General features: G+C 34.0%; 1 protein-coding gene across 1 annotated transcript in view; it reads left to right on the plus strand.

Annotated features, from left to right (window-relative positions):
- Nucleotides 1-295: 295 nt before the first annotated feature.
- The window catches only part of LOC150097747 (acid-sensing ion channel 1B-like), a 36,546-nt gene continuing 20,718 nt past the window's right edge, over nt 296-16,123 (plus strand). Inside the window, exons 1-4 of the mRNA XM_090406980.1 lie at nt 296-423; nt 3,599-3,713; nt 6,599-6,726; nt 7,121-7,245. Of these exons, the coding sequence (XP_090263106.1) occupies nt 296-423; nt 3,599-3,713; nt 6,599-6,726; nt 7,121-7,245 (496 nt within the window). The remainder of the gene's footprint in view (nt 424-3,598; nt 3,714-6,598; nt 6,727-7,120; nt 7,246-16,123) is intronic.

The following is a 16,123-nucleotide window of genomic DNA, read 5'->3' on the forward strand; positions in this document are numbered from 1 at the left end:
ACACTTAATGTAATCCCAAATTCAGTTTGTTTTCACGTCTATTGTTTTACTTCCAGATTAGGCCAGTGCTTTTCGATCTAAGGTGAGTGAATCTCTCATCATGACAGCTACATCCTCAATTCCCAATCTGATTAGAGTTTCGGTTATGAATCCAACCAAGAATTACCGAATGAGCGCACTTCAATATGCTGCCAAACTCTTCGCATCTTCCCTATTGACTGGAATTCCCCAGATCATCGTGACCACAAGTATTTCGAGAAAATTTCTGAAAAGTCTGGTGTTTGCGAGTTGCTTGATGGGATTTGCTTACCAAACATTGTCGTTCCTCAGCATATTTCTTAATTTACCAACAGTGGTAGATGTAGAAGTGCGAGAAACTAACAATCTGGAAATGCCTTCGATTGTTATATGTAATTGGAACGGGTAAGTCATTTCTTTCTTTTTTTTTTTTAACTGTCCTTTTTTGTTTTGAAAATATAATGCGATTGTATTAATAGGATCCTGCTATCATGTGTGTGTGTGTGTGTGTGTGTGTGTGTGTGTGTGTGTGTGTGTGTGTGTGTGTGTGTGTGTGTGTCACAAAAACTAGAAAAAAAGCGAAGAAATAGAGAGAGAGAGAGAGAGACATCAATTTAGAAGAAATCTGGAATTCCAGGAGAGGTGGTCCTACCAATACTACTCAACTGTCACTTTCTACCTTAATTCAAATGTTACAATCATAAATGTCGCTATGCACTTTTCTGATTCAAACTACAGCTGCCATCTACATGCCACACTACAGTTTCACATTGTGACATGTATATGGCAGTTTAAAAAAAATTAAAGTGTAAATTTTTTTAAAGTTAAAAATGTTAAAAGTTTAATTTTTTAAAGTTTAAACGATTTAAGTTTAAAGTCCCTATGACATTGAACTGATAGAAAAAAAAAAAAAACTATCTTTTTATAGTAACTTAGAAATGTAAAAACAGAAATGTCATAAAAATTTCTAAAAAGACAATTATTCACTTATTTAGCATAAATGAAAATTCTAATTTCTGGCTTAAAAACTTTCTTCAAAATACACAAATTATCCCGGAAAACTTTTAATCTGAAGTCGAAGAACTACATCTTTCATCGTATTGTAAAATAGAAATAATTTCAAGGAAAGCAGTTGAATAGAACGCTGCATACACAGTGGCGTAGCTGGGGGGGGGGGGGGGGAAGGCGGTCTTCCCCAGTGGCACTTTGAACCTTTTTTTAACTTTTGCAGTTAATTCCAAAATACAGTCTCGAGAACTCATTTCCAAATATTGTAATACTACTGCGAATTTTTCTCACAGTTGCTGTAAATGTTGCGAGTTGTGAAAGGAGTTTTTCTAAATAAAATTTGATAAAGAATTACCTACATTACTATGAAATGGACTTCGACAATGTCATCGACGATTTTGCTAACAGTAAAGCAAGAAAATAACATTTTAGAATGTTGAAACTAAAGTTTTATTTCATAAATAAACATAGTATTTTAATTTCTTTCCTTATACGTCGATTTGACTTTTTGTAGTATTTTTGGTGTGTGTTGAGAGGGGCGGCAAGCTCAAGGATCGCCCCAGGCTGCAAAAGCTCTAGCTACGCCACTGTGCATAGAATAAATGCTATCGCTTGCGTGCAAATTATAACCATTAAAAGCATTTTCTGTTGCATACAGCTGTAAAGTCTCTGAACAAGAAAACCTTTCACAAAATACAAAGTGCTGACTCATAGCACGTAGATTTCAAGCACTGATTATATATTTTTAAAAGCATCTACAAATTTTAACATTTTAGAAAGTGCATTCGGTAAACTCCACAGACTCTTCCACTGGTGATATTTCAAGTAAAGAAATGATTTCTTTTCTTCGTACGTTCTCATTACACATTTCCTATTTTTCATGAATTTTTCCTGGAGTATTCCGAAGGTGAGTTTACTAAGCGAAAATTAATGTACATTTTGCGTGTGAAATAACAAAAGAATTTTTTTTTCTTTAATTTCCTCTGCATAGCGAAATCAACGGCTATTCCACGAAACCACTGAGGATATCAATGTTAAAACGTGTTAATAAGTTATAATTGTAGTTCTAATTAATTCTAATTAACGTAAGGCAAACTTTGGGGGGAGGGGGATTTGTTATTAAATGGCGTCGCGCTTTCTGATGATGCCATAGAAATCATATTTTGTGATCAATGAGAAGGGGTATCTTTTAACACGTTCATTGCCAATCATGCGATATCGCGCGATGCGAGTTCTCACCAAACGGTCGATCACGCGTTATCGCGTGGACGTCGCTAACTAAATAAAAAAGTAAAAAAAATTTGGCCACCACACGAAATTCCAATTTTCAGCTTGGCAATGAAAGTGTTAAAACGACACCACGTCGTGAAGAAACCAAAGGATATTTTTGGGAATTCGGAATTTTGCAGATTAGACCGTCCTCTTTTAACTTATATTAAAAATGATCTTTCGTAGTATTGCGGATATTATTATTATTATTATTATTATTATTATTATTATTATTATTTGACACCTCCAGGGAGTCCAAAGACTCATCGAGGGAGGGAACCCGCTCTACAACTCTGTCTCCACCACTCAATCCACCAACGCCATCTACCGCCGACCACCACTACTAGTATTATCTAGAATCATTCAAGTTATACATTTCAAAAGCTACGTCTTTATATAAAGTTCTGGAGAGCGAAGAAGTGTTCTAAAAAGAGTTAAAAAGAAAACAAAACACAATTTTTACGCACTATACTAAGTTCAGAAGGGAGTGTATTACGGTTGTGAATGTAACCGTGTGTGTGCGTGAATAATCTGTTTGAGAATTTATTTCTTCTTCAGAAAGGCCAGAAAATACCAACTATCATTACAACAAAAGGGTAGTCACAGAATCGATCTAACCAAAAGCATAACGCGTACTATCCCACTGAGTTTGATTATACAAACTTCGCATATTCGACACTTATCGCTTAATTTACAATCAATTAACAGAGTTGTAATGAAAAAATTCTGCCTATGTGATATCCTTTGGTACAGCTCCACTTAAAAAAAAAAAAAATCCCTATGAAAATTCCAATTCTATTTTAGAATATAATTTTTTGAATACTAACTCACAATTCTGGCATGTACGTCAACGAACTATTATGTCTCTTTAAATTAAAATTTTTATTTAATTAAAGATAATTAAATAAAAATTTCAATATAAAGAGACATTTATTTATTTATTTTTATTTTTGTAAAACTGGCAAACCGGCCCGAGATCGTGCAGGTATCATGGACACATAGCCTTACTTCGATTAGAATTCCAACCAAACCAATCCAGATTTAGTATTCCCTTTTTTCCTGGAGCATCTACACTGTTGGCACTTTCATAATTTCGTTATTTCAAGAAATAAGAGCCCCTTTTTCTTCTGTCACATCTAAAATCTTAATTCTTATTTCTTAGAAAATGGTATAAATTATGCATGGGCATTTTTGAAAAATAGTGGAAACCACTGTTTATAATATTTAATCAAATATAAATCTGGTTTTTGCTCTTATATAATTCACGTCACATTCGATACTTTTTTTTTTCTATTTGTTGCAGAATTCGTAGGACTGCTTTTTGCAATGACATGCCAGATTTATGCGAAAGTCCAGAAAATGGTACAAAACTATGTCAACGTTATCCACACTTCTGTGAAAATAATACAGATCCAAAGGTAGGTTTTATGGAGAAATCGCATAAATAAAAAATAAAAAAAATGTCTGGCTCCAAAACTAGCCAGGCATATGTGAAGTGAGTTCTTGAATTATTATTATTATTTATTATTATTATTATTGTTCCGGGAAACTCCAAGGAGTCGACAGACTCATCGAGGGAGGCCCTAACATCATGTCAAGAACAACTATTCAACATTCACACAGTATCTATCATACCTTGCCTTGAACTCATTCACGGTCGTAGCACCCACAACAGACTCTGGAAGCTTATTCCACTCATTTACCACTCTCCAAGTAAAGAACCTAGCTCTAACACCCTTGTCAACCACGCTCTTGCCCAGCTTCCATGCATGGCCACTAGTCCTCCCACCACCAGTCATATTTTCAAAAATATCTTCTGGATCAATCTTATAAAAACCCTTCAGTAATTTGAATGTCTCAATCATATCACCCCTCCTTCGCCTATCGTCCAATTTCTGCAACCCACAAATCTTCAACCTATTCTCATAAGGTTCATTCCACAGACCTGCTATCATCTTGGTCACTCGTCTCTGGACCCTCTCCACTTCCTCCCCATCACGAAGAAACCCTGGTGCCCATAGCTGGGCACAGAAGTCCAGATGGGGTCTTATCAAGGCTCGATACAGAGGAACAACAACTTGTTCGTCTCTGCATGTTAAAGTATTTTTCAGAAGCCAAGTGATTTGGTGAGCTGTTTTAGTTACTTTTGCACCCTTAAACTTCAATTCCCTATCCACCAACACTCCCAAATCCCTGGCCTCATCAATCTCCTGGAGTATGGTCCCACCAATGCGATATACTGCTGCTATTCTTTTCACCCCAAAGTGCATAACCTTACACTTTGCCACATTAAATTGACATCCATTTTTCCTAGCCCAGTCCTCCAAACTATCCAAATCATCCTGTAAAATTTTGACATCCTGTGCACTCACAATTGCTCTACCCAACTTTGCATCATCAGCAAACAAGTGAACACTTCCTCTCAGATCCTTTCCAATATCATTGATGAACAAATTGAAAAGCAGTGGTCCAAGAACAGAGCCCTGTGGCACTCCACTAGTCACAAGACGTCTTTTAGACTCCACTCCTGAATAAACCACTCTTTGATATCTCTCCTTCAACCACCCTCTTATCCATCTCACCAACCCTATATCTATACCCATCTGCTCCAGTTTACTGATTAGGGTTCCATGTGGTATCCTATCAAAGGCCTTGGCAAGGTCCAGTAGTATCACTGTAAACCCATTACCCCTATCCAGTTCAGCCGTCACTGTGTTATAAAACGTGAGCAAGTTACTGAGGCATGATCTACCCTTCACAAAACCATGTTGTCCCCCATACAATATCCCATTTTCATCTATCCAATCCTGTATTCTTTTCTTGACTAATTTCTCTAAGACCTTGACAATGATTCCTGATATGCTAATTGGTCGGTAATTTACAACAGCAGTCTTGGAACCACCTTTATGCAGTGGAACTATTTTCCCCCTCTTTCCCCTCTTTCTACACTATTATTGAAGACATAATAGTGTAGAAATCCCCAAAAGATGAATTGATTTAATGTTAAATGCCTTCATATAAATCTTTCAAAATAAATAGCGAATAATTGAGTATGTATAATAAATAAATCCTCAAATACTTTTTATTTTCTAAAAGAAATAGATGAAGCTCCTTTAGACCGACCAAATTTTCGAAATTAGTAAGCAACCAGTTCGTCCTTTAGTCGGTACAGACAGTTTACGCCTACCGATGGTTTTAAAGAATCGGGAAGGGAGTGAGGCGAACAGCTGACGGAATTTCCTGTTCCTAAATCATAATTCGTATATTGCGTAATATACCTTGAGTTCTATATGTGTTTTTTGTGAGTTACGAAGTCAAGATGTTGAGTTTCACAGAGAAAAAACCAATTGCCTGCACCAAAGATAGAATCGAATCTATAACGGTATTTCGTTTGGCAGTCTAGCATTAAGGAGTGAGAAACGTCGCTAAATAGTTACAGAGGCACACATATATCTGTATTATTGTAAAAAATAAATAAAATTAATATAGAAATTACCCTTTATTTTGAAACACTGAGGATATTAGCATCCAAAGTGACTCAGAAATAACATTGCTTTCAAAATGTAAGTAGATTTTAATAGCATACGCTGAGATTTCTCAAAGAAAGAAGATTAATTCTTAATTTTTTTTTTCCTCTCCTGGAAGCTAAAGATAATTTCTTAAGTGAACCTTCAGTTAAATTGAATGCTGACGACTAAAGTAAGTTTTTTAAAATAAATAAATAACAAATTGGTTAAAAGTTGGTGAATTTCTCAAGGTTCTTTGATTCGTTTTTGTCCTGTGCACATATAAAAAAATTACCCATTTCAGATTTACTAAAATTTGCAAATAATTTCAATTTTGGTGCTTTTGATTTTAAATTATAGAATTAGAGTAAATGCGTTTAATTCTCTTGAACTACGGTTTTTTTCTCTAGAAAAAAACAAACAAACTCATAATTTTAATCCAACAAATCCGAAATTCGATCGTAGAACACACATGAATTCATATATAATAATAATAGTTATGGTTAAGGACATGAGATGGCAGCACTTGTCTACTGCAGCTTACTGATTTGGAAATTAAAATGAGCTAGATGTATTTATTTTTATTTTATTTATAAATGAAACTATATATTGCAGTAATATACAGAAATTTTAAATAAGCGAGCTATGTCTAAGAATCTAATAATCCTATCCGTCGAAAGTTTCTTAACAATTGCATCCTGTGAAAATGGGATGTTATAAAATATGCTGTTGTTATTTATTTTTGTGCCTGCTTGATGTTCTTTACACTACCAATATGTTCCGTCATGCTTTTGCAGTTTCCGACAGGAGTAAATCAGTTCTGGGAAAAAAATGGATCGCTGGTTGAACACTATGGACCTACTTTGAACAAAACAGTGACACATTGTTCATATACAACCAGTAAAGGTCGTTCTGTGGAGTGTAGGTGAGTGAAATATCAATTAATTATACCACTGAAAACACTCAGGTGCATTAGAGCTAATAATAATCCCTGTTTAATTGGTATTCTTACAAAAAAAAAAAGTGGTATTACTGATATGAAATTCCTTTTTATAAAGAACTCTTTCGTATCGCTAATCACACCTAATCCTCACTGAAATCAGTTGAACATATCATCACTTACCTGACTTAAGTTCCGTGAACCATTTGTATTTTAGAATTTGTGATATTTTCCGAGCTTTGAACAATCCTAAATTATGAACCAGCTGATTGTCCATAGCAGTAGTTCGATGTAACTTGAACAACAAAATAAATAACTACATTTTACTGAAGAAAAATTATTTTTCATTCTGATTCTAACATGTTCTTTCTTATACTAGCGATGACAATTTCACTGCTTTGTATGCAATAGATACAATGGGCTTCATCAAGAAGTGCTATATATTTTATCCAAGAATGACACTTAACGAAAGCCAACCAGCAGTGACTCTACTGGTACCAAAAAGTAAGTTTTTTCCTTTTTTTTTTTTTTATGTTTATTTCCTACTTTCACGTGTATGATTGAAATATTTACATTTTCGAATTGACTTTTGACACATTCCGATTTTTTTTATTTTTTCGGATCAATATTGGAGTATCCCGGAAAACTTAATCCGCAAAAATTAACAAATCTAATTGTGTCAAAATGGCAAATGTTTCCCAAATATATTTTGATATTAGAAAATAAAAATATATTTACAAAGCATTTACCATTCAGGTATCTGCATATGCCCACTGAGTAATAAGGATTTCCAAGATTAATCTGATTATAATTCTATAATACTTTCTGACAAAATCTTTATCTACCATTGGATAAATTTTATATCAGAGAGCTATACTCGTAGACGTCTTTTATAATATCCTTCCTGGTATGCATTCTACTCTTCGAGGGATACTTAGCTAAACTTTTATCTAGTCCGTCCATGTTAGCTGCCTCATCAGCAGTTTATTCTAGCAGCTCACATCTCCTTGACCAAAACGATGTTTCTTCGCGTCTCACCTGTCATTCTACTGCACTGCTTGATTTTAAAAGCATTATCTCTGGTGCGTTTTATCTTCTACTTACCAAAAGTGGGAGGGGGAAAAAAATAGCTTTAATATCGTTCCGTTTATTCGCGCACACGCATATCTGTGAAAATGTCTTGTTTCCAGTAATTATAGCCCGCAGGCTTTAGTCTTTCGTCATAGATCAGGGGTATTCAGCCGGTCGATCGCGGAGCGATTTTTGGTCATCTCCTTACTCACAGATTTACTTAAAACTGAAAACATAATATTTTATTTATCATTATTTTGTATTATTTTTAATTCGCTTTAAGTGTATTGCTAATGTTTATTTATTTTTTGTTAAAATTATCAAATCAGTAATTTTGTTATAAGTCCGGGTAAATGAATTAATTTGGATCAGTGGAAGTCAAACAGCGAGCCGAGTGAATACGATTATAAGCAAAGTGTAAAAAGTCGATTGTAGCTTAAATATTAAATATTCCGAAGCACATTACATCGATTTTTTACTTAGGTTAAGTCCCATGTGAATATTGTAAAAAAATAAACTTTGTTTGTCTCGGTATAGTTTGTATTAGATGTTTTTGTAAATAACTCTTTGAAGCTAACTGTATATACTGCTTTAATAAGAATATGTTAGAGTGTTGAAAACAAAGGCAATGTTTTTGTCGAAAGCTGTACATGGCGTCGTTAGAAAGATTGTTATTGAAACTTGTATGTATGAGAAAGGCTTGCAGGCTCTAAGTGTAAACATCTCCGAAGTCAGTCAGAAAGAGTTCAAAAAACTTTCCGATGGCCGCAACTTACAATCAAAAGAAAGCGGAGGAGAACAAAAGGCGTGCCGAACTTGAAACTTTAGATGAAAAACTCATACCGATTCTTTGGGGGTTGCCAAACTTCAGGCGAGGTCTCAGAGGAGGCCTAATAAAAAGGGACTGAAGCAAGCAGAAGGGATCCCGGTTCCAGAATTGCTGTCAGAGAGGAGGCCGCCCGATCCAGAGTCGCCGTCAGAGAGACTGCCGAGATCCACGTTGCTTGAGAGAGGAGTTTCCCGCTTCTGGAAAGGAGCTTCTCGGTTCGAGACGTCGCTAGAGAGAGAGACTACTTCTTGGCCGCAGACAAGGTTTCAAATTGCTGAAAGGAAGTTCCAATTACCGGAGAAAAGTTTCCAGGCCAGGTTAATGTCAGACATTCACCAGTGGGTTGCGTTTTCATTACAATTTGATGAATCAAACGACTTCACTGATATTGCTCAGTTAATGGTATTTATTCGCATGATATTTCAAGATTATTCAAGTAAAGAAGAACTTTTGAAAATCATGCCATTATTGGGAAGGACTAGGGGAGAAGACATTTTTTCGGCATTTGATGAATTTGTGAAACAACACAAACCTCCGCTTTTTAAACTTGTGTCTATTACTACTGATGGTATTCCTGCAATGATAGGTAATAAACAAGGCGTCATTTCATTATGTAAAAACAATGACAAATATCCAGATTTTTTAACGTACCACTGTATTATTCACCAACAAGAACTGTGTAGTAAAAGATTAAACACAAAAGATGTTTTGGATATTACGTTTAAAATTGTAAATTCTGTTCGAGGAAAAGCCCTGCAACGGCGGGTATTTAAATTATAGGCGGATGATGATAGGGAACTTCTGTTGTACAATAATGTTCGCTGGCTCAGCAGAAGTCAATTTTTAGAAAGATTTCTTGTATTAATTAACGATATAAAATTTTTTCTTGATGAAAAAGGAGATATTTATCCACAATTGAGTGATAAAAGATGGTTGTTACACTTATCATTTTTAGTTGATTTCTGTACGAAATTAAGCAATTTAAATTTAGAGTTACAAGGTAGAGATAAAAATTTAATTAACATGTTAATTTCAATAAAAACTTTCCAACAAGACTTACTTTTTATTAAAGAAAAATATAGATCACCGCGAATTTAGACATCTCTCATATTTATTAAAATTTTTGGAACAAAATCAAGAAATGCTTCGCTATGATTTAAAAGAATTTATTCGTGAAATAGAATTAGTTGAGGAAGAAATAAATTTAAGATTTAAAGATTTTAATAAAACTGAAAGGATTGTATCTTTTATCAATAATCCATTTCAAGAAAACTTGAACATCACAGAAATTTCAAATAAAATTAGTGGGCTGTTTGATATAAACCGAGCGGAAGTAGAATTTGAGATAATAAACAATCAGAATAGTTTGCATTTAAAATCAATAAACAATGAAATCATTTAGAAGTATGCGCATGAAAAATCCCCAATATTAACTGATATTGCGCGAAAAATTCTGTCGTGTTTCGGATCGACATACTTGTAAGAATCCGCTTTTTCAAATATGACTGTCATAAAAAATCAATTCAGAAACCAAATTAGAAATGATTATTGGGATGATTGTCTGCGATTTGCCACTTCTTATCAACTTGACTATGAAAATATTGAGAGGTCCAAAAAATGCCAAATTTCACATTAACTTTTTTTTTTTTTTTAATCAACCAGCATTTCCTGTAACTTGTGAGTTTGTACATCAATCTGTTGTTTTTTCTAACTTTGGTTTTCCAAAATAGAGAAATAAATAATTTATTCCAATATATATATATATATTTTTTTTTTTGTATTAAAATAATTAAAAGTGATAAATAAATTTTTAAATACACAAATAAAGTTTTTAGTTATGTATTTTTTTTTAAGTTGTTTATTTGTGCGTAATCAGATATCAGGTCGGGGGAACGTGATCTATATAAGAGAGTGGATCGCCGAATAACTTTTTATAGAAAAGTAGCTCGCGTAGTAAAAAAAAAAAGGTTGAACACCACTGTCATAGGTCATTCTGTCGGTTCCAATTGCTGTTCTTGTCTTGTCGTTCTCATTTGTAGCCAATCTGGTAAATGTTCTTTCTGCAATTTGTCTTCGTACTTGGTGCTCAACGCATTCCAAGTACAGACGTATCAGAACTTGGTCCAATTCTTGGCCTACGCCAAGAGAAGCAATAATAATTTCATATTTGATAACATTTTATTGGCTATGTTTGCACATTCCTTGCCCTGCACATGACGTGAATTCTATGTTACATTAAAAAAAAAAAAAAAAAAAAAAGTCAGAAAGTGTCTGGGAGCCATTTTGTATGTTAGTATAATCTTCAACATCAAACATTATTATCATGGAATTTTCAAATAAGCACGTCACGTACACAAACGAGTAAATAAAATTTCCCATCTAAAATATAGCATTTGGAATGAATAAAACAAAGTATTGTTTTGATTTAGGGCTGAAACAACGAAAGCCATGAAGACAGAATATTATGTGTTGCAAACTGTGTGCGCGCGCGTGTTCTTCTACCGGTTTGTCTGTTTTATAGATTTCCGAAGTAAAATTTCTGCCATATCCGTAAAACCGGCTAACTCACCATCAGTTGACAAGCACTTATAAAGTTTCTGTACACACTAGACGGGTTCGAACCCCGGTTTTTCTAACCAAAGGGCATCTAAATCGACTGAACTACGCAGCCAAACGTAAAATGATTGTTTTAACACTTATCAAAAATCAACCATCTATCTTAAAAAGAAGTTGCTGAAAAATGAAGTATAAATAGTATTTATAATAATAAAATATCTTCTAAGCTTTCCGAAGTTCTTTAAAAATATTTAATTTTATAACAAATATTCTCAGAAACTTCTAATATATTCCAGTAAGACTCCATTCTCTTGTTTATTAAAAGCCTAAAATGGGCATCAACCCCTCCATGGATTCCAGAGTTCCTTCCCCCCCCCCTCTGCATTCCACTTCTATCTTGGATCTATTTACATATAAACATATCCGAGATGATGTGAGAAGGATTAAATATTTCTAAAAAAAATTAAAAAAAGTCGACTTTTTTGCTCCATGGACAAAAAGTTGTCTAGAAGTAGAATGACAGATGAAAATAGGAAACCAACATTCTAAATATGATTTGAAAGATAGATCAAGTGCCGAGTATAAAGATAATAAACTGAAATGAATTAGAAATATTTTCACAACATACTACCAAAGTGAAAAAATCCTTCAAAGTAGTTCAGAGAAGGCTTCTGTGTGTGTGTGCAAAGGTATTGATGGTTGGAACAAAATTCAGTTGATAGATTTTATGGAGAATTACTAATCAATTGAACTGTTCAGATTCATCAAATCATATTCTGGTCGATAGTGAATATTTCTGGTTCGAAATGAAGAACAGAATAATATCAAGGGCATCTGTTGTTTAAGCCATAATGTGGCATGAAGTACTGTTAGTATTTTGTGTTGCATTTTGGGGTCATCGTGAACAACAAGTAAGGTGACCCAAATGTTTTAGGAATTTTCACCTTTTTATTTTAACATTTCATTAAATTACACTTGAAAAAAAAATTATAGACTTAGCACCATGTGATCTTATCTTGTGTTTACCCTTACAATGGTAAAGGAAAGCCCCATTTTCAACGCCTTGATTTTTAACTGCATTTTAGTTAGAAAAACTCCTGTTTTTGAGTACTCATTTGCAGTGATTTGCTCTGACTTTTAGGGATAAAGGCTGGCGTATATGGCGTGCCGTTTTGGAACTAATCTAAACAGAATGGACTTTTCCTTTGTGTTGATCCACTGACTGTTCAAATTATTGAAAGCGACCAACTTTTTCATCCCAGATGACAATTCGTTTCTCTAAAAACATTGCGATGCTAATATGTTTCTAAAGTCATTCATGAGGAATATTTCAACATTTTCTGACAACGCCAAGTCAGTGAATATAACACAGTACGGAAAACTCAAAGCTGTCGATTGGACTCTACACGAGTGCTTGTGTCCTGATCGATTTTAACAACTTGACGCAGTATCCAATCGATTGAGAGTAGTCGTCTAGATCGAGGTTTGCCTAAGTCGCTGGTCTTGAACTTTTTGAACCAATCAGACGTAGTATCGTTCTTCGCATGATTAATCGATGGTTCAGCCGATGTTTCGGTTGAAGTGTCTAAAGCTATTTTTGGTATATAGAAAAGATATAATTATTTCTTTTTAACACATTTCTTCATTTATAAACAAGAACGAAGAAATTCCGTGAAAAATATTATTTCCCAAACGTCATAAACATTAAGTAAATATTCATTTTTTATAAGAAATATTCATTTTAACTATTCATTTTATTTATACTGCTCCCAACCCTTTTTCCTGTAGCAAAGTGAATTACAGGTAATGAGATTAGCTCAATGAAATGTCGTTCAGTGGAAGCAAATAAACAATGGAAAAATTACCAAATTTAGGCAGAAATATCACAGTCATGATAAAAGTACACGTGCGCAAAGGCCGTTGACAGCAAAATTATTCTAGACGTGTTTATCGATCATTCATACAACCTAGATTCCATTTTCAGCGACAGTTAATAGCTCAACGTTTCAAACGAACTCGTAAATCGATACGTATTTTGATAGTTATTAGCTAAAAATATTAAAAAAATAATAATCACGGCACAACACACTTTTAGCAAGAGTCTAACTAGATAAACTATTAAGTTGTATACAGTACTGTACTTCATAGTCAATACGGCTATTTATAAGCACTAATAAATTTAGAAGTGCCACCGTGTTTAAGCAGAGATGAAGTTACTAATCTGTTAACTATTAATCAGAGCACATTGCACGAAAACGTTAAGGAAGGGTATCATTTTGTGGCTGTTTATTATCGTAAACAAACATTTTATTTCAATAAGAATAACAAAGAAAATGCTAGGTCAAGTTAATAACGCCAAAACTGGAAAGAAAAACGAAACTCCCTTGAATTGTAGGAACATAATATATTTCCAAAATAGAACAGAGTTATTGGCACTTTCACAACATTGGAAGTGATCTATTATTTATTTTCTCCTACACCCACTGCCTTTGTATACCATTTCGCAAAAACAGCGTTCTTCGATTGGAAAGACTCGATTTGAAGTTGATGTAATATTTAGAACGCGATAAACAGCGCTTTGGTAACACGGTCAGTCGGTAACCCCTTTTAGCTGGAAAAGCCTGGGTAGAATTCCCATGTAAGATGGCAATAATCTTATAAGGGCTTTTTGGCTACTGAAGATGGGTTAAACAGTTTCATAGTGGGGAGGCAGGATTTTTTCTTTCTGGAAACTCCTTTTTCGTCCCTCAAACAGGCAAACCTGCCAGGAGAACAATTTATATACATACAGGTAACCCTCGTTAAGATGTTAAGTTCCATAGAAATGGCGCGTTATATAAATCGCGTTATGCGAGATCAGATCACATAGAAAAAGTAGGGTTAGGTTCCGAAATCGTGTTTTTTTTCTTTTTTTTCTTTTTAATTTAAGATTATATAAACAATGACATATTCAATAAAAATATATATTTAATTCATGTAAGTTAAGAAAACATAAACTATGAAACAAATACATAGCATAAAATTATAAATTCTACACAAACTTCGTTGCACATCATACATAAACGTTTTAGGCAAAATAAAATAAAGTGTATATTTTAATCGTCGTCACTCTCTTCAAAACTAACATTTCGTAGATGTTCTTTATTTACGAGTGGCCGGACATCATCATCACTTGATATATCTTGGACATCATTAGTATAATTCTCATTGCATACTTCGGTTCGTTTAGTTATCAAGAAGTCAGTAATAAGACCTTGCTTACCACTATGTTGTATTTTTTATTAAGTTTATGGAGCTAAACAAATATCCAATTGTCTCGTGAATTTTCAGGAGCGCTCCATTGAGAGATCATTATCCATAAAATAACTTTCTTGCCAAGTCCAATCCTTCTGCTAATTTCTTTAAACTAAATTCTCTAACGGATTCATCACAATCAGAATCTTCAGCAGAACTTTCCCCACCATTTGGTTCCATGTCATCTATTAATTGTACCAGTTCCTCTTCATTTAAATATATTTCCCCATCAATTAATTCACTAATTTCGTTTTCAACCATATCGCAAAAGCCCTCTAAGTGTCCATTACTACAAAAATAAAATAAACTTTTTACATAAAAAAGCATTACATAGTGTATGTAACTCACCAGAAAATAAAGTGCTCAGCTTGAGATGAACACACTTATAATTTTTAATGCTTTCCTGGCAGAAAACGAAGACAATTTTCAACGTACGGTAAACAATTGACGTACATGCATACTAAAGGATGTTTCGCTACTTATAACCATATGCGCAATACGGGCAGATGCAAATTTAACGAAAATAAAATTTAATTTTTAAGTCACGCGGTTAAAAATATATGAAAAGATAAAGGGTTACCACAAATTGTAGACTTCGTTATATCTAAACTGCCTTGTATAAGTTCCGCGTTATACGAGGGTTACCTGTACTATACAACTGTAGGTATGAAGCCTTCAATGAATTTATTTTCCGTTGATCTTTAAGTGTAAGGGACTATAACTTGAGCTAAATAAAATCGTGAAAATTAACCTTCAAGAATATTATTCTGAAGCCATTGAAGATCGAATTCACTTAAAAAATGAGGAATAAGATGGTAAATTTTGGTCTTCTGGGGAAATCCACCACATTCACGAATTCTCAGATGAGGCTTCTACTTTCTTCGGAAGTAAATTCTTTTTGCAAAGCTTTAGTATTTTGTCATCGACAGAAGCTAATAGAGCTGTAACCATCGAGAGGAAAGAAACATCTTCCTAATGTTTTTCAGGACCTTCGTGGAAAAAATGTAAATGTTAAAGAAAAGTCTGCCTCTGTACCTTAGTAAAAGCTATCGCTTGCTTATTGCAGAGCCTTTCGATTTCACATAAAAGCATGGAGCTTTTATGTGAATTCATAATTTTATGTGAATTTATGTGAACTCAACGAACTTCTATAGCTATAATTCATTGAATTTGTAAGGCTTGTTTTTAACCACATGTTTAATGAATTTCGAAGATGACTTGGCTTCATATTCGTATAGAATATGAAGCAAATTACCAATCAAATTCGTATATAAGTTTTTGCTTTGGTACTAAACATTCGGCATTTAGGATAAATTGAATAATATTGATAAGCTGTGAAATCAATACAAATTCGTAGTATGTGAACGGAAACCTGATGATAAATGCAGCTTCGTTATGAAAAAATCTGGAGCCCAGCAAATAGTCTTTCTGTAAAGTATGTTTTTATGTCAATCGAGTAATATGAATGAACTAAGGGTTAGACAATCTAAAAACCCTGCTGTAGCGACCGAAGATGGAACTCATTCAAGCTCGCCAATAAAACGGGCGATGATATGACAGACCTGAAACTTCATCTATCACTTAATGGACATCCCAAACATCCATGCTTACGGTAGGATTCGAACCCATAGC

The sequence above is a fragment of the Typopeltis vanoorti genome, chromosome 17 (genome assembly GCF_054136105.1).
Source record: "Typopeltis vanoorti isolate ZY-2024b chromosome 17, IOZ_Tvanoo_1.0, whole genome shotgun sequence".
Classification (NCBI taxonomy): domain Eukaryota; kingdom Metazoa; phylum Arthropoda; class Arachnida; order Uropygi; family Thelyphonidae; genus Typopeltis; species Typopeltis vanoorti.